General features: G+C 39.0%; 2 protein-coding genes across 6 annotated transcripts in view; both read right to left on the bottom strand.

The window, feature by feature from the left end:
* dennd5a (DENN/MADD domain containing 5A) overlaps positions 1-2,875 on the bottom strand; it is a 33,433-nt gene extending 30,558 nt beyond the window's left edge. For all 5 annotated transcript variants that reach the window (XM_082552468.1, XM_082552470.1, XM_082552469.1 and 2 more), the window contains exon 1: positions 2,601-2,875. In XM_082552468.1, the coding sequence (XP_082408594.1) occupies positions 2,601-2,700 (100 nt within the window). In that variant the 5' untranslated portion in view covers positions 2,701-2,875. The remainder of the gene's footprint in view (positions 1-2,600) is intronic.
* Positions 2,876-5,645: 2,770 nt separating this feature from the next.
* Positions 5,646-16,287, bottom strand: tmem41b (transmembrane protein 41B). Its single transcript, XM_082538882.1, has 7 exons — positions 16,039-16,287; positions 13,803-13,920; positions 12,253-12,381; positions 11,610-11,703; positions 9,140-9,244; positions 8,028-8,166; positions 5,646-7,941 (listed from the first exon to the last, which is right to left on the bottom strand). The coding sequence occupies exons 1-7, from the start codon at positions 16,133-16,135 to the stop codon at positions 7,772-7,774; spliced, it is 852 nt and encodes a 283-aa protein (XP_082395008.1). The 5' UTR covers positions 16,136-16,287; the 3' UTR covers positions 5,646-7,771.
* Positions 16,288-18,691: the final 2,404 nt, after the last annotated feature.

The following is an 18,691-nucleotide window of genomic DNA, read 5'->3' as shown; positions in this document are numbered from 1 at the left end:
GCCTTCAAGTCATTTGAAATGTTTCTCAAATCTAAATATGTGCAGTTTTCTTGTTCATAACGTCAACATATACTCATTTCGGATATCACCTTTTGAGGTCTTTTAAGGTCTGTGACATACAGCTGTGTCGTTACATTCAAATTTTTTGGGTTATTTATTTAAAGTTGTGACTACTTCGTCTTCTTCCTCTTAATCCATGATTTCTTTCGCCTTGTTCAGATGGCCAGATCTCCTTAGGTTAAAGCCAAAACTCTTTTTGCCATCTTCTTGTATCACACACACACACACACACACACACACACACACACACACACACACTTCGGGACAACTAACCAAAACTGTAAACCCCCAGGTATACCTGTAGCACATGTTTAGCTGACATGATCATACATAAGCCATAACAATGGAATTTCCACACCATTTCCTCTTTTCAACTCAGACTGAAACAGCTGATAAGGGCAAGCCCCTAACCTCGTTCTACAGTAAACAGCAGCAAGATGCAGTAAGTAGAACAACATCAGTGAAGTTTGACCTCAGAGTCCCGGTTTGCATGTCGAAGCAAAGTTTCAGTCTAGTCAGAAGGCCTTAAGAGAAACCTCATCACGCACGCAGAAGCATTAAGTATGCAGGCGCAATATGCAGGTGATTTAAAAATATGCAAACCCAACCTGCAAATTATATATTCATCTGTGTCTTTTCGCTTGTGTCCAAAATGAGCTGTTACCCACTCTGGGTAATTTTAGTGTCTTGAGCGCTGAGTGAAGAACAACACAGCTGTCAATTACACAATAGGGCCTTCTTAATTCGTAGCTTTGCTGCTACACAATGGTAGCAAACCACAGTTTGAAGAATGGAAATCAATCACACAGCACAGCAATATCCCCACTAATACATGGCTGTCATTTTCACAGTGTTTGCTTTGTTGCACGTGTTGAAAAGCTCTACTTCGGAACTGTAAAATGTAGCTTTACTGTATCGATGGGAGGCCAAATCGCCGCATTAGTATGGACGCTTCAGACAACTCGTGCTTGGCGCATGGTTGGGTTCAGTTAAAATGCAAAACAGGGCACGTATCTAATTTTATTTTGCGAATTCAAAGTGAATTTTGTGCTAAAGACGCAAAAAAGGAACTTAATTTAAGGAAGTGAAAATAGGAAGTTGGGGGTGCTGAGGCTCTGAAAACTAAAAGGATTTTTGGTTAGGTTATTCATCTGAGAAGAACAGACGCTTCTTTCAACCACAACAGCAACTCTGCGGGGCTCGCACTACCTGCTGAGTCATAATAAATCACACAGATACGGGAGAGAAAATAAATAACAAAAGAGATTAAAATCAACTCTTCACTGAAACTGATCCCTTTTAATCACTGGACTGAAAGGACAAGTTGAAAAAAGACAAGTGCAACTAAAGACTAAAAATCAGGTTTAAAAATGGCTTCACTAATTGGAATGGTGCCTCAAGTGAGAAGAAGCCTACACCCCTCAACTTGATCACTCTCATTCAGCTTACAGCTAGGTGACATTACAGCTCAAGAATGTAAATATCGTGTTAAAAGACATCATGTGAGCTGACTGGACTGGCATTTTTCTTTCAGCATTCAGGGGCTTTCCCTTCAGTAGAGGCAGGTGCTCTGGAAACCCCTGACAATATTACCGCAAGAGAGAGAAAAATGATGGAGATCTCAGAATTTAAAAAAAACAAAAAGCACTGTGGCCATGCTGTCATCGTCCACAGATTGTATCAGAGCCCTGGCTTTCGAGGAACTCTTCATCCACAGTTTCACATGCACATATAGTCACAAAAAGCTCAATTTCATCCACAAGCCATCCTCATGCAGGTAAACTCATGACAAAAAAAGGACCTCAGTCTCTAAGCAAAGCAGTATCAAGGTGTGTAAGTACATGCTGTCCTCTTATTAGATCTTTAAGCTATTTATGTAATAGTCTGTAAAGGGCTGGGTGTGCTACAAGAGGAGGAAGAGGATGGTTACATGTTCAGCGAGGGTCTCTGGTAGATGATGAGAATGTCAGAGGTGGGATCTGACCGGTAACCTTTTGTGTCGTTACCTGAGTACCTGGTCTCCTCTAGTGAAAGCCACGAGACAGTAGGACAGCCTCGTCACATGCAATTAGATTACACTGGCATCAGTGTTACAACAACACCAACCCTAATTTCACTGTAGGCAAAGCGTTTCCTTATGTAAAACGTGTACACTGCGTAGCGTCAGCATCAATTCACACGAATACACCCGGAGTGTGAAATGCAGCAAGGACTCTATCGACAGCCTTTGAATTTAAATGCATGTCAGCGCTTTAAACGAGGCATAACCAGCCAGTAATCCCCTTCGCTCCTCATCGAGCATTACAAACAAACAGGCTGGGAGAAGATGAGCTAGGCCTGGCGTTAGGTTCGCTCTGTATTTACCCTGAAAACATACATTAACCGAATTCATAGATGACATGCACAAAAAAAACATTACAGTCTCATTATCAACGCCGACTCTTTGTTATGATACCCGTTCATTCCTCTCTTCTTCTTCTTATTTTTTTTTTTTGCCCCAGCATCAGCCCGACATTTACCCAGATGGCTAATGTGCTTACCGGACAGTTCGTCGGGTTCCAGCCCGCTTTCGGTGTCGAGTCCGCAGATCACAAAATAATCTGCGAACCGGCAGGAACCGGAGCTGAAGCCGGTGGTCATTTTGAGACTGGTCCGGTGGTACCCTTATCCCTAAAACAGGGAGCATATTAAAGGAACTCGGAGAAGTGATTTCTCCGTGCCATTACCGACGATACGCTGCTGCGAAGCTTGAAAATCACTACCGACACTGAGCTAACCTGATCAGCTCGCAGCAAGGGACATCCTTTCGAGCGCCTTCACAATAAACCTTTATACAGGGGGAAATCGGCCTTCAGAATAAAAGTCAAGAATAAATAAATACATATATATAAATTTAAAATTTTATATGAGAAAAAAATATAACAGCATATTTTATATATGCTAATCATATTGATTATGAGGAAGACTATAGTACGAAACAACTATAACTCTAGTATGTCTGTGAAGGTTCTCAGTCATCCAGGTCATCGTAGTCAAAGGAGCTTGCAAAGAAAAGCGTCTGGACTTCTTTAAGTTGCTTGAAGACGTTTCACCTCTCATCCGAGAAGCTTCTTCAGTTCTAAGGTCAAATGGTGGAGAGTCCCAGATATAAACCTAGTGGGAGTAACCCCCCACAGAGGGACAAAAGGACCCCCTGATGATCCTCTAATCGTCTGAGCCAAGGTGTGAAACTGGGTGTGGGTCCCAATCAGCCAGAGTTTCGGGTGAGTTCATTGTGAAACCTGGCCCCACCTTATCATGCGAATTCCTGAGGTCAGATGGCCCAGGATGTGAGTGGGCGTTAAGGCGTCTGGGAAGGGATCTCAAAACTGGATTATAGATGGCAGAGAGTTGGTGTCGTAAACCCCCGCCTCTGTTCAAAGATGGTCGCTCATAGTGGACATAGATGGCTTCTTTCACTCCTCTTTCAAACCATCTGTCCTCTCTGTCCAAAATGTGAACATTGGCATCCTCGAAAGAGTGTCCTTTATCCTTAAGATGCAGATGGACTGCTGAGTCTTGTCCTGTGGAGGTGGCTCTTCTGTGTTGTGCCATGCGCTTGTGAAGTGGCTGTTTGGTCTCTCCAATGTAGAGGTCTGAGCATTCCTCGCTGCACTGTACAGCATACACCACATTGTTAAGTTAAAGGAAGCACTCAAAACGTGCGGCTATCCTAAATGGGCGTTCTTAAAGTCAGCAAAGAGGCACAGAAAAGAAGACTAGACACCAGCGAGGGAGGATAAGAAGGACAGACGCAACAACATTGTCATCCCCTATGTAGCCGGTGTATCAGAGAAACTCAGGAGAGTTTTCTCCAAGCATGACATCCCAGTGTATTTCAGACCCAGCAACACGCTCAGACAAAAACTGGTTCACCCGAAAGACAAAACGCCAAAACACAAACTTAACAATGTGGTGTATGCTGTACAGTGCAGCGAGGAATGCTCAGACCTCTACATTGGAGAGACCAAACAGCCACTTCACAAGCGCATGGCACAACACAGAAGAGCCACCTCCACAGGACAAGACTCAGCAGTCCATCTGCATCTTAAGGATAAAGGACACTCTTTCGAGGATGCCAATGTTCACATTTTGGACAGAGAGGACAGATGGTTTGTAAGAGGAGTGAAAGAAGCCATCTATGTCCACTGTGAGCGACCATCTTTGAACAGAGGCGGGGGTTTACGACACCAACTCTCTGCCATCTATAATCCAGTTTTGAGATCCCTTCCCAGACGCCTTAACGCCCACTCACATCCTGGGCCATCTGACCTCAGGAATTCGCATGATAAGGTGGGGCCAGGTTTCACAATGAACACACCCGAAACTCTGGCTGATTGGGACCCACACCCAGTTTCACACCTTGGCTCGGGCGATTAGAGGCTCATCAGGGGGTCCTTTTGTCCCTCTGTGGGGGGTTACTCCCACTAGGTTTATATCTGGGACTCTCCACCATTTGACCTTAGAACTGAAGAAGCTTCTCGGATGAGAGGTGAAACGTCTTCAAGCAACTTAAAGAAGTCCAGACGCTTTTCTTTGCAAGCTCCTTTGACTATAACTCTAGTAGTATTTTTTTAAGAATAATAAGATTTCCAGTTAGCCACACTTAAGTTATTTACAGTGATCAAAATTGATACTAAATCATCACCTTGGCGCATGGATAAAATTCATACCTAGACATATAATCATGAACGAGCGATGGTTTAAGTCTAAAAATTCTGTCATAATTTAATATTAATAATATTTCCAATTGACACAATTGAAATTCAGTTACGGTATTCATTTAGAGCAATTTATTCATTTAATAATTTATTTATGAACCCAGAGACGCTCAAAGGTAGTGCCCTTGGGCAAGGAAAGATATCTGGCATTGCCTCCCAGAAAAACTGAAAGAATTAAAGTTATGTATCATCATCTAAACCAGCTGCATAAATGTGCTACGCCAAGGTTGTGGTTTCTGAGCTTTCATCTACCAGAGATTTTAGGTGTACTGCTCAAGAGCCAAAGTGTACTCGTGCATCGTAAAAAGCAATGGATTAGCTGTACTTTTTCATGGAAGCATCAAAGTGTGGTCTTCTAATATTCTATGATTTTAATTTGTTGAGTACATTAGTGAAAGAAGTCCGTGTGAGTATTGTGTGAATATGTTAGGGTGCGAAAATATTTGTAGAGTAACATTTCAATGAACTGTACTGCAACAGTGGATGCTGATACAAGTAACTAAACAAAATGTAAGTTGATTTAATAAAGAACACCACTGCGTTGTCATTCCTCTAAGTGTTATGACACTTATGTCACGTTTTTGTTAATTGCTAAATCAAAGCTAAACGTTTCCATCTGTTATATTTTAAAAACATTACCGTTGCTACACATGCAAAACTAGATTACACTTAATGGGTTATTTTAACCAAACAGGCCGTGCTGCTTTACAGTTGTGTTACAATGTCACCACCTGGTGGCACTAAATAACTAACGACTGCGTTCTTTGTTGTATATTTCAGTATTATTAAATATGTGCACTGTACAGACTATGTTCAGAACTCACATTGTGTAAAGAGTTTAATGACTCAATAAATACATATTTAAAAAAACAGAACAGAAATGTGAAATCTGTAAACACTTCATACTGCAATACATCACTGCACAGTATAATACTGCTTTTTGAAATGTTGCAGAGGGATACAGAAGAAGTATCACACATTATCACTGATTGGGTAAGATGATGGGGGGGGGGGGGGGGAATTAACCAGTTGGTATAGTAGGTTAAGTTGAAATTAGGTGTAAGGTTTAAATATTTTAGAAAAGGTTACCAACTATCATTTGTTGGCATATTTAGCATTACAGGGGAATAAGAGGTTACTCATAGCTGCAACAGGAATCATTTCACAGCATTTTGCTACTTTACTTAACGAAGGTTCTTTATCCATTGCAGATGTTTCAAAAACAGTAACCAAAAAAACCCATTTAACTACTGTAGCGCTGTCTCCTCCTTTTACATCAATTAATGTTTATGCAGTCTTTTAAAATCTGGGTTTGAGAGTTTAATATTCATACAGTAGTACAGTAGATACACTGTCCATTAAGACATAAGCAAAAACATGAAATCTCCTGATGCACAACTCTAAATATGCATTTTTAAGAGATCTAGGTTAAGATTTGTTACCTACATGTACATTCACTCCGTCTGTTAACTGTCCAGAAGGTTTTTAGCAGCAGGAGCAATGAGTTACCTTGGTACACAGGCAACAAATCTAGAGGGAAATATAATCTATAAGCTTTTTGTTTTTGTTTTTTTAAATAACAGGACAAACAGCCATTCAAAACACTTTAAAGAACACAATCTAGCAACATAAATCAGGCAACACAGCACATTTCCCAAGGTGAAGAAAAGGAAGCAGTAAAAGCAAGGCAAGGCTCAGACACTGCACAGTCTGTTGGCAGTCTTATTGAGCTCAATGGTCGATCATCCATCATATTAAAATCACTAGTTAGATATTGTAGGGTGGAGATGAATGCAGATGATCACAGTACATTTAAAAAAAAAAAAAAAAAAAAAACAACAACAACAAAGCAATCTCAGCCTTTGACTTTTAAAATTTACAAACCAAGACAACTGTGTTGACTTTCAAGAATTGTTCAGTACACCAGCAAGATCTACATTTACTGTTTAAATAAAAATACCAGCTAGAGATCCTGAGTTTGACACTCTGCAGTTTGGATGTCCTGTGAAAAAAAATATTACATTGGCCTAGTCTGTACTTTAAATACTTTCAAGCGTTCAGTAGCAAAGTAGATTTATAATATGGAAACATGGCTGAAAGAAAAAGGGAAGTTGTCTGGCAGAAGCAGCAGGCACACTTTTAGGAAGATCACTGAATTACTCACATGTCAACAAAACACAAACTTACAAAGATCAGTGCTTACGCGTTTCCTTTTCTCTACATATTAATGTATGCCCAAACTCTGCATATAGTCGCCAGAGCATGGACCCTGTGTCAAAATGCACTTTGAAAAGACTAAAATCCCCTTTGAGAAGTAGTGTGAAAATTATTGCTATAGTGCTAATCAGATTCTATTAAGTAGACAAATGCAGGAGAAATAAATATTAAAACGGGAGTGGGTGTTAAAGGTGCTACTAACAGGATGTAGCAACTCTTCGGCTGTTGTCCAAGTGCCTGTTTGTTGAGTATTTAGAAATAAAATGTCCAGAATAATCTGAACAAGATGCTGATTACACTGTTTGATGACAGAGTTCCTAAAAAGACAACACAGGCACGTTATTCCCCATGAAATAAGGCCATGTGGAACAACTGTGACCTGCACTTTAGGAAAGCATCCTGCAAGTGGCACCTTTTATTGTCTGAAGAAGATCATACAATTATATAACAAGCAGTGCATTAAATAAAAACAACAAAAAAACAGTTTCTAATATTTATACCATGAGTCACAGAAACCAAAAACAACTTGTGCAAGCAGTGGACTGTTTGTACTTTACATCAGGAACAACCCACCACTGCATGCATTTTTGTGGTTGATGAGTGCTTGGCAATTCCTCCACCGCCTACGAGATGGATGCGGAGCAGCTTCAGTGACCGCTGCATGTTCCTGAGGCAGGGTAAGGGAGATGTTGGGATCAGCCAGCAGATGAGTTGCTGAGGTGAGGTGACGGGCTCTACTCTAGTTTCTGCTGCAGCTTCTTCTGGAAGCAGACGGGTAAAATCGAGAGCACGGCTAGTACACCGAGCACAGCCAGGGAGTTCCAGGACACGGCTTCGCCTGCCGTGGTGAGTTTGTACAGTGTTGTACCTGCGTTGATTGCTACAAAGGATGGTGGAGCCACTCCTGTTGATCAGTGTGGAATGAAGGTTAGTCATTGGTGGAAAACATTACCGAAATGGATCCAGCAGTAGAGAGAAAAACAGTCTTACCAAGAAAGGTACCGATGAAGAAAACCCCCAAAGGCACATTGATGACAGGTGAGGTGATGTTGATGAACCAGTTGGGTAGAAAGGGGGTTATCCTCAAGAAGATGATGTAATTGATTAAATGATTTCTATGTTTATCAACCTGCCATTAAAAATAAAATATAAGAAAAATCATGAGCAGAATATTTCTGAAATTACAAACAAATAAATGATCAGCTTTTATTAAAATCATGTTGGAAGACTGCTGTGCTGTGGAATACGGGGTAATACTGGGGATATTAAAGCTCATCTCATTAAGCAATCATTAAAACATGTATAGCACGATAGAGAGAGAGAAATCAAATTTAAAACCCATCTCTTCTCATACAAAGTCTTGACTAATTCAGTCCAATCTTATCTTAAAGGCCTCATAGTACCATATCACTCCAATAGAGCACTTCACTCTCACACTGCATGCTTCCTTGTGGTTCGTAGGGTATTTAAAAGTAGGAGGCAGTCTTTAGTTTTCACACCCCTCTTCTGCGGAAACAGCTACCAGTTTGAATTCTTTATTTTTAAGATTAGGCTTAAAACTTTCCTTTTTGCTAAAGCACATAACCCTTAGTTACCCTGCAATAGGCCTAGGTTGCTGGGAGATTTCCATAAAGTACTTCTTCACTCATTACAAGCTTACAAAGCACTTTGATCATTAGTTATTATTAATGTCTGGTCCTCTTCCACAGCAGGTCGTTTGTACTGTCTTCCTCCCCTCCCCTCAAACCGATTGTGAAAAATGTCCACCCCTCCCTGAGCGTGATTCTTCCTGAGGTCTCTTCCTGTTAAAAGGGAGTTTTTCCTTCCCATGGTTGCCAGGTGCATGCTTAAAGGGGGTCGTTTGATTGTTGGGGCTTCCTCTATATGATTGTAGGGTCTTTACATTATAGTATAAAGCATCTTGAGGTAAATGTTGTTGTTGTTGTTGTTATTTGGCAATATATTTGTGGGCCTTTAAATGCAACTCAAAACCAGTACAACTAAAGCAAAGCACAAAGAAAATGCATAAATATATGAAAAGAACAAAAAAAACCCAAAATAAAACAAACAAAAAAAAGGTTCTTTCCTGTCAAAGCTCCTACCTGCTGAGACCATTTCTGTGCTCGCTCTGTGAGATATCTGTAGACCACTGGTCTGCCCACCAGATATGACAGCATATAACAGAACGAAGCACCCAAGCCAGAGCACTGCCAACAGACAGAAAATGATGAGTGACTGAGGAAGATAATACAGAAAAAAAAATATCTCAAAGCTAGAAGCAGAAATGACTCTTCTTGTACCTGACTCATAAAACATTTAGAGTCCTTCACAAATTAAATATGTATCTCTAAATATGATTATTAACTATAATGCAACACAATTTCCATATTCCATCGCTTTCATAATGCTAGCAGCAGAGGTGAGGTGTTAAGAAAAGCTGCATGTAGTTTCAAAGAAAAGGTCTCTGGGTTTTCACACTAACCAAAGCCCTTCTTGGCTGTAACAGCAAAAACATCATGGTTTAGTGTGAACAAGGCTAAACCACTAGTGTGAATGCATCGCGTATTTACAGGGAAAAAAAAAGTCCACAAGAAAAAAAAAACAACAACCAGCCAAGTGGTCACAGGAGACTATGATGCAACATAGTCACACGCAGCTGTATGCTGTTCATGCAGGTACTGAGGTTAAACTGGTGACAATGTTAAACGTGACATTTTCATTCTATCCTTGCATGTTTAAATGTGGAATTTCCCTTCAAAAATATACAAAAAGCCACGTGATTACACTGCTGTCTGCTCTACATTTACAGTTGTGGTTGGAAATGTTGCATAAATTCATCATGGGCATGAATTTCATGATCATTTTAGGCCACAGAGTGAAATTATTGTACAGCATACATCTTTAATGACTTTAAAAACAAAAATTGTGTCCACGAGTTTTAATTTATTTTAGAGTTTCTTCTAATCCATACAGGGTTGAAAATATACATACAAGCTAAAGCTAAAAAGTGGTGCTGAAGGTTCTATAGTGTCTTTGAATGTGACAAAGACTAAGTAGTGATCATGATTAACTGGATCTTTGCCAGCATAAAAAGGATTGTTTGGTCAGACCAAAGCACTGACAAAACATCATGGCAATGGTGGGAAAAAAAAATCAAAAGAACTCAGTAAAGTTCTAAGAAGGTGAGCTTTGGATTTACAAAAGTTGGGATTGTCTCTTGGAGCCAGTTCTAAACAACTGTAGATTCCAGTTGTACAAGTTAATCAGACAAGTCACCACTTTACCAAGGTCTGGAAGAAGGCCTTGAGAGGATATTGGCTAGGATGTTCAGGAACAACCAAACCAAGGCTCATGAATTGCAAACTGCTGAAAACCTCAACTGAAATTTGCAGCTGCCCACATGGACGAGCCAAAGAGCTTTTGGAGAAAAGTATTACAATCGTATGAAATTAAGATTAAGCTATTTGGTCACAACGATAAGAGTTATATTTGGAGGGAGTAAAGGTGAGGCTAAGAACACGATATCAGCTATAGCCTTAGTATCAGGCTCTGGGGCTGTTTTGCTGCACTGGTATTGGTACATTGGAAAAAATAAAGACTACTTCCAAATTCTTCAAATTCTCTTCTAATCAAATCAAATCAAATCAAATCACTTTTATTGTCACATCACATGTGCAGGCACACTGGCACAGCACATGCGAGTGAAATTCTTGTGTGCGAGCCCCACAAGCAACAGAGATGTGCAAACACAACAACACAAACGAGCAAAATACAAGAATGGCCAACCTGAAACTAATAAATATATGTACAATATATAATAGTGTATGCATTTCTGGATGTGTATACTAAATATTTTCCTACGTGTGTGTGTGTGTGTGTGTGTGTGTGTGTGTATACACACACACACACAAATTAAATAGTAAAAAAAAAATAAAATAAAATAATAATAATAATAATAATAATAAAAAAATATATAAAATATACAGAGTTGAATATGTGCAAAACAAGTGGCATTTATATACAGTGTGGAGTGCATAATGTTGAAGTTCCAGTAGTGAAGCTGAGGTGTCTAATCAACAGCTACAAAGTTGAAACTTTGACACAGTTGTGTGTTCCAACAGGACAATGATCCCAAACACACCAAAACTGGTTTTATAACAGATAAAGATCAACTTCTGGAAGAGCATTTCCAAAGCTCTGACCTCAACCCTTTTGAAAATGTTTGGATTGTGCTTAAAAATCAACTAATTTAAATGTGGTAAGATGGAAAATTTTGCAAAGAAAAGTGGTCAAACATTCAGCCAGACTTATGCAGGAGGTTGATGATGATGATGGTTGCCAAAAGCATCTGGTTGTGGTGCAGCTTGCTAAGGAACATTTAATAAATCACTTTTTTCCCCCTTCTTTAAAGTCATTAAAGATGTAACCATAACTGTAAATTATAATTCCACTGTATGAAAAACTTTAAGAGATGTAATCATCCATCTATTTAACAAAAGGCTGTGGCTTGACATCCTTACATAAATAAACTCAATGTTTTTTTCTTACAAATTTCATACTGTTCTTACTCACCAAGCACACCAAGAAAAGAGCCAGAGGGAACGGATAAAGATATCCAGACAGTATGCTGAGGAAGATCGATCCAGGGATTGCAAAAGTCTGGAGGCTGGTAAAAGTGTTAAGGTGTATTTCTTTAAAAATGAGCTCCACACAAGATTCCTCTTCCCACTTAAGCCCTAAAAGAAAAACCCACTACAATGATGGTAATACTTTGTCTGTAGGTTGAGCAGTTAAAATGAGATTGTGTGCACACACTAGATTTATCCTCAGAGACATCCAATATTGGATACAAAGTTCTGCTTGCTTGACTTTTACAGCAGACTTAGAGCTGACACTCTGAAAGAATTATTAGAAAAAATCTGAGTCATAAGTTTTACACGTGGGAGATACCACTGACAGTTCTGAAAGGTCATACATGGTCATACTTTGTCAGGAATGCCAGCTGAAAGATTCAGTCACAAGAAACTAATGAAGCTGTAGCCAGAAAAAGACAATAAAATAATAACTTCAGTTAACACAAAGTTAACTGAATAGCTAGTGCAAACTATCAATGCAAACCAGACAGCTTTACTTAGCCTGAACCTCAGCAAAGTAGTTCAGAGTAAGTAGTAAAGTACATATTTTACATAAAGGGTGATGTTTTCTCCAAGGATACAAAACATATGTTGCAAAGTAGGCCACCAACACCTGGGTGTAGTAGGTGTCTTTGTATTTAGACAATACTGTTCCCAAAGCTTTAGCATCATCCATGTCTTTGGGGATCTTGATTTTCTCCATTTCATCACTGGAAAAAAATAAAATAAATCTTGTGTCAGTCACAATTTACTTAAAACCCTTTCCAGTCGTTTTTAATATATAAAAATCAGCAAATGATTATGTAATTGGTTTGTGAATTAGCACTACCAGTGAGAATAGTGTGTTTCTTAGCAGGTATGTTCAAAATTGAAGCTGTACAAGTACAGAGAAAAACTCTACATGCATGTTTTACTATTATGGGTCCAACTCTTCTAATGAACCATGTCTACCAGCAGTTAATAATAATTTATACTTTACTGATCCCCGTGGGGAAATTCCTCTCTGCATTTAACCCATTCGCTTAATGACTGGATCTGTCCAGTTTTCCATTGCCAATTTCATGCTGACATATTCTCTTACTGCTTCTAAATCATATCTCAGCAGTTCTGGACTTGAACACTATGTCAGAATTACTCTCATTTTTAGCCTTTTCTTCATTTACCTAACAAAAACTGCCAAAATCCACCAGTACAGAGCTCCTAATAACTAAGTATATCAGGAGTGCACTGGTGCCTGGCTGTCTTGGTTAACTCTTCACTTGATTAACTATTTTACTAGCAAGGCATTCCAAACACAGTCAAGCTCACCTGCACTTAAAAATAGCGGAGGCTTGAGTTCAAAGCAACCCCTGAGGCCATTTACTGTATCTCCACTCTGCTATGCCCCTCTATTTTTCTTTTATTTACATTTCTAAACAAAGAGTAAAGCCTCCCCAAAGAATTTAAAACAATCTCCAATGTCGCAGCTAAACACTGAGGGAGATTATGCTTTTGAAGCAGCCAATGGTCTCAAAAGACATTTTTAAATGCATTTGTTTTCATTAACCTTTAAGCTGAAATCCTAACTTCATTGAATAAAGATCCAAACATTATGTGGTTTGTCTCCTTTGCCCCAAATTCAATTTAATTGCACAGCATTTGTATAGCTCCACTCTACAACAGTCCTGAGGGCACTCAGTAAGGAAAAGACCACAAAATATTATAGAGACAATCCCAACTAGTTATAAAGCAATTTCTGTCAGTTTTTTTATACAGAGTATTTTATGAATAGGTACCGAACAGAACTACTAACAGAAAGTGTAACTCATCATTAGCTGGGGAGAAAACAGTCATCAAGATAATGACAGCTTTGCCTTCAACACAAGACGACCTACAGCTCAAGCTGTGTTGTACTCAGCAAGATGTTTATTGTTTGTTTGTTTGTCTTTTAACCATGACTCATCACCATTCAGTTTTCAAGCCTGTGTGCCACTGAATGGAAATAAAGTTATATACACCCTACCTGTGAAACAGCAGAAATTAATCTATTAAACAGAAAAGCAATGTCTAGTAAAATCCACTCCTTCAGATCTGAGAAGTGTTTTGGGTAAACTGTACTTCATGCTGAAACAACCACACCAGGGCAACTTACTCAGAAAGCTCTGGGAAGTTCCTGTAAACAAGGTACATGACTGAGGCAGAGCAGGTGAAGATGGACACCAGAATCAACAGAGACATGCGTGCTGAGCCCCCTGCGCTATGCTGAATCTCTGTGGAGAGAGAAAGTAAGTCAAACACCCGGTTAACATAGAGTAAACTATAATCAGATAAACATCCTACAAGTAAGCTTTTGTATAATTAGCATCACTCATTTAAGCCACTACGGGGAACCGAATCTCTCTCTCTCGGGAGAGAGAGACACTTGTAGCTATGGCTGAGACTGTCTCTTTAATGATGCTTTCAGCATAAACATTATAGAAAGAGAGAACTGCAATATCTAACTGTGAGATCTTAATATATGCAGAGAGGAAGTGCTTTTTTTTTTGCCGTTTGCTCATTTAAAACCACACTACTACACTGCAGCACACTATGATGGTCTGCCAACACATACTGAGTCTGGTGTCACATACATATTTGATGATAGCTTATGACACTGATGATAAGCTGACACCTGGGAGTAAAATATGAATGTTATGGTTTTTAATTGTTCAATTAATATTTAAAATTTGTAAGTTTTTGATTGAAGCTGACTTTACCATCAGCTTCAATCAAATACTTGGCACTAATAAAGATTATGCTTAAAAAGGTGCGGTTAAATACATTCTCAACAAAGTTTGTGTGACATAAAAACACAACTGAGCATGACGTCAGAAAGCAGTATTGCCATCTGGTCACTCCTGCCATTGAGATGCATCTTGTCTGATCCAATCAAGTTGGACAGATGTAATCACTTGCAGCACATTCAGAGGTGATCTGAGACAAAGACACTTCATCAGTCCACACATAGCTTTAGAATGAGTGTGGATATCACTTCCCAGCACTTATGCAAATAAACCTCATAGCTGTGTGCCACTTTTCCTCTTTAACAGCAGGACATAGCTATGCACTTCTGATGCCTTGTCTGGTGGAAATTAAGACTGAGTCTATTTGAGGCATACATTTTATTAAAAAAAAAAAGAAAAGAAAAAAAAGATGGACCTGGCCAGCAGGACACCAGGCTCCAAAGTCAGCTGATTTTCCAGCAACTCATTAGCCCTTTCTGACAGAGTGTGGGTGGTTCCTTATTCCTTCATTATTTTCCACTTGGCACTCCCCAGTTTTATCTTCTTGTCTAATATGGTCACTTCCAGTTCCAAAAAGCCCATAGACAAATGCCAAACTCAAGGGTTTTACTCTACAAAGCAATGTGTTAAGTCAGCATGGCTACGTCCACTTTATGGATCCAGGCAAACCGAATCAACCAAAAGATATGATAAACTCAAAATGCATCTCTATACGTTTTTATGTTTGTTTGTTTTGCTGATCATTTAGACAAGAAGGAACAAAGTTCATAAGAAAAAAAAACACTTCAGCTCTGAACTCATGCGAGTCCTTGACTAAAGGGAAACACTCATATGTAATCCACACGCCATGTGTACAAGGTAAGTACAATACCTGTGAATATGTAATAAGGTTCACATACACCCTGTAACCTTAGCTACTTTTGACATTGCTGGAGTACATTTGCACTTTACTTTTTCATTTACAGTTCATGCAAATCTATACATTACACTTAATATAATAGCTTTTTGACATGAGCTTTTGAAATGCAGCTCGAATGAAGTTTAATTAACAATGCACAGTTAATTAAACTTCATTTACACAAAATGGTTAAATATTACTTTAACCCCCCTCAAAAAACATTGAAACTGAAATAACTTTAGAATTACATTCTGCACATTTTTCTGGAAATAAGAGCTTTTATGATTAATCTTATGGAGTACTTTTTGTCATATCCTTACTTTACCGTTGGAGGAGATGAATACTTCCCCAACCGTCTTTGTTAACCAGCAGTTTATCTTTTCGCTGATAAAAGATTTAGTAATTTAAACTATTAGGTTAATGTAGGTATGCTGACTAAACATTTAAGTTATTACACCTTAAATGAGGCTGAGGTGGATTTTTGGCCAACTTTGTGATGTGTTGTTTATAAGGTTTGGCGATACAAAGTACAGCATCGAAATCAAGCAGGGCTAACTTTAGCTAGCTGGTTCAGGCTGCTTCGCAATACGTAACGGTCTCAAAGTTAAAAGGACGCAGTCGAGTGGTCATATTGCTTCATCTGTCTCTATTTGCTTTCCTCTTCTTTTTCGTTAACGTTTAACAATTAGCTACCGCCATGAGCCTACCTTTCAGGACTTTGGAGTTACTGGCATTAGCCTTCACCTCTTCCTGTGCCACGGACAAGCCGTCCGTGTCTCTGGTTTCTCTCCGCTTTTTGGCCATTTTCTGAGATAACGTTAAGATTAGCGGTACCGAGATGTAGTGGAGTAACAACCGGCAAGTCGATCGAGTGACACCGGTATGTCGGCAGCCTGATGACACGTTACACTGATTGACCTTTTACCTTACATTCAGGAGCAAACCTCCACCATTTACAACAGCGCCCCCAGCGGCAGGCTCGCCACATTCTGCAGTGAAGTCTACTTTCATATCTTAAAGACATTTTTTATTGGTTATTATTCAGTTTTATATTTAAAGTGTTTCATATTGGAAGAGAAACACCTAGGAAGTAGGTTAAATGTGCAGAGGTTTTTTTTTTTTCTGTTCTCAAACTGATCTCCCTGAATGTATGACTTTCACTCTGCAACTGCAGGGAGATTTGGGAAGGAGACGGTGGAGAAAATGGCTGGACTTTACAGCTTGTGGCAGCATCCTTTGATGCATAGAATTAGTAATGCAGACTTGTTGACGTATGTATGTGTGGATGTGCAGATGTATGTACAGGTGTATGTTATCTTCCCATGACCTCATACTGTTTCTGTTTTTTCTTTTTTCTTTTATCTTGTTGCATAAAAATGTTCCTAAACAAATAAAAAGTGTCAAAAAAAACTGATCTCCCTGTTGGAGCTCAGTCTGGGGGGGGGAGTTATTTTTTTTCTCCTTATCTTTCCTCATATTGTGCTTTTTCCATGTTATACCCCTCTGACCTGTCTTCCCCATGTGATGTTTGTGTAATGTATGTATGGTCGGTAGGGTAAGACGGCGCTGGCACGGCTGGCAGCCTTAACCCAATTTCCCTCGGGATGAATAAAGTATGATCAATCAAAATACAAATTTAAGGTACTTTACAGTTTATACTCTTCACACTCTGTATCTGTATCTTGCATGAACAAGCCTTTAAAATATTAACATCATATATTAAATTCTTTCAGAGAAAATTACAAAGATGAGGGTGCAGACAGCCCTATAATTTATACAGATGGTTCTTCATTATAGAGAAGTATAGAGAAACAGTTGTCAGTCGGGATTTTATTAAGGACTTGCACTCCAGAAGTAAAAGCAATCAAAACATAAATCCAAAATAAACACATACATCACAATAGGAAAACAAAAAACATACAGATGTACATACTGCACATACTTTATTTTGATTCTATAGACCAACTATATTTAAAGTTGGGGTCAAAAGTTCACAGACACTCATCTTAGGCATGTATTTTTATAAGTTTCAATCAATCAATCAATCAATCAATCAATCAATCAATCAATCAATCAATCAAGCCCTTTATTTATCACATGCAAAGTTTACACCTGCAATGAAATTGGAATTTGGAGGAAGTCTTACTTCTTCATGATTCCATCCTGTTTGTGCAATGTACCAGTACCACTGGCAGCAAACAGCCCCACAACATGATGCTACCACCACCATGCAAGACAGCTGGCAGAGTATTTTTAAGTTTGAAAGCCTCACCAAGAATAACTCTTCCAAATATACCTCTTCTTTTTATTGCTAAATAACTCAATCTTTGCCTCGTCTGACCTAAAAAAATTTCTCCAGAAGGGATTTGGTTTGTCCATGTGGGCAGCTGCAAATTTCAATCAAGCTTGAAGGAGTTGATTTTGGAGCGAGGGTTTCTTTCTTGTTCAGTACCCTTTGAATCCACGCTGGTGTAAATCTTTCTTGCTTATGTCTTCAAATAAAAATCATAGCAGTGAAAATCATTGCATATGATTAACACCTTTGGGTGGGATCCCAATGTAAGTTTCAAGCAAAGTTCACAAATCATCTGTGTGTGTTTTTTTTTATTCTTTTAGCTGCTCCTTTTAGGGGTCATTAAATGATACCATATGCATCCATTTTACTCTATCCTGCCTGGGAGCTCCTTATTCAACATAATTTGTACAACATACCAACTGTCTTTCTTCTGCTCGTGCACAAACTTGCCACTACAACTTTGTCTCCATCATTAGAGGTGACTTATTGAGAAACAAGGATATCCCTCTGGCATACTTTTTTCCCAATGAAAAAATATTGGATCTTATGGTCTTCCACCTCCAACTCAACATCCTGTCTTTTTGTCAGTTCCACTGTCATCAAAAAATACAATATAAAAGGTCTCACTTCAGTCTTGTAAACCTTCGCTTTCATTCTTGCTATCCTTTTGTCATGCATCACCCCTGATACTCTCATCATCCATTGCTTTTGATGTTTGCCCCCAGTATTTGAACTCATTTAAGCTTCCCTCTCATTCACATCCATGCATTCTGTCATAGAAACTTTATTTCACACTATCAAATGAGAATGTAAATCATTCTAAGCTTTGTAACTGGGACTTTCATAATGAATAGCCTTAAATGACCTTTATTTATGCAAAGAAATCAAGAAATAAAAGGCGTTAAAACTAAAAGTTTTTTCAATCGTTTAATAAATGCAGCCAGTAGGTGGGTCAGCTTCCTCATTTCAGTAGATAATATGATACCATGTAGCTGGAAACTACACCTCCCAGAGCTCCACGGGCGCTACCGGAAGTTCGTCTTGCACAAATTTGGCGCTGATCT

Source organism: Aulonocara stuartgranti (assembly GCF_965226115.1).
Source record: "Aulonocara stuartgranti genome assembly, chromosome: 1".
Taxonomy (NCBI): domain Eukaryota; kingdom Metazoa; phylum Chordata; class Actinopteri; order Cichliformes; family Cichlidae; genus Aulonocara; species Aulonocara stuartgranti.
This window is presented reverse-complemented; position numbering and strand designations above follow the sequence as displayed.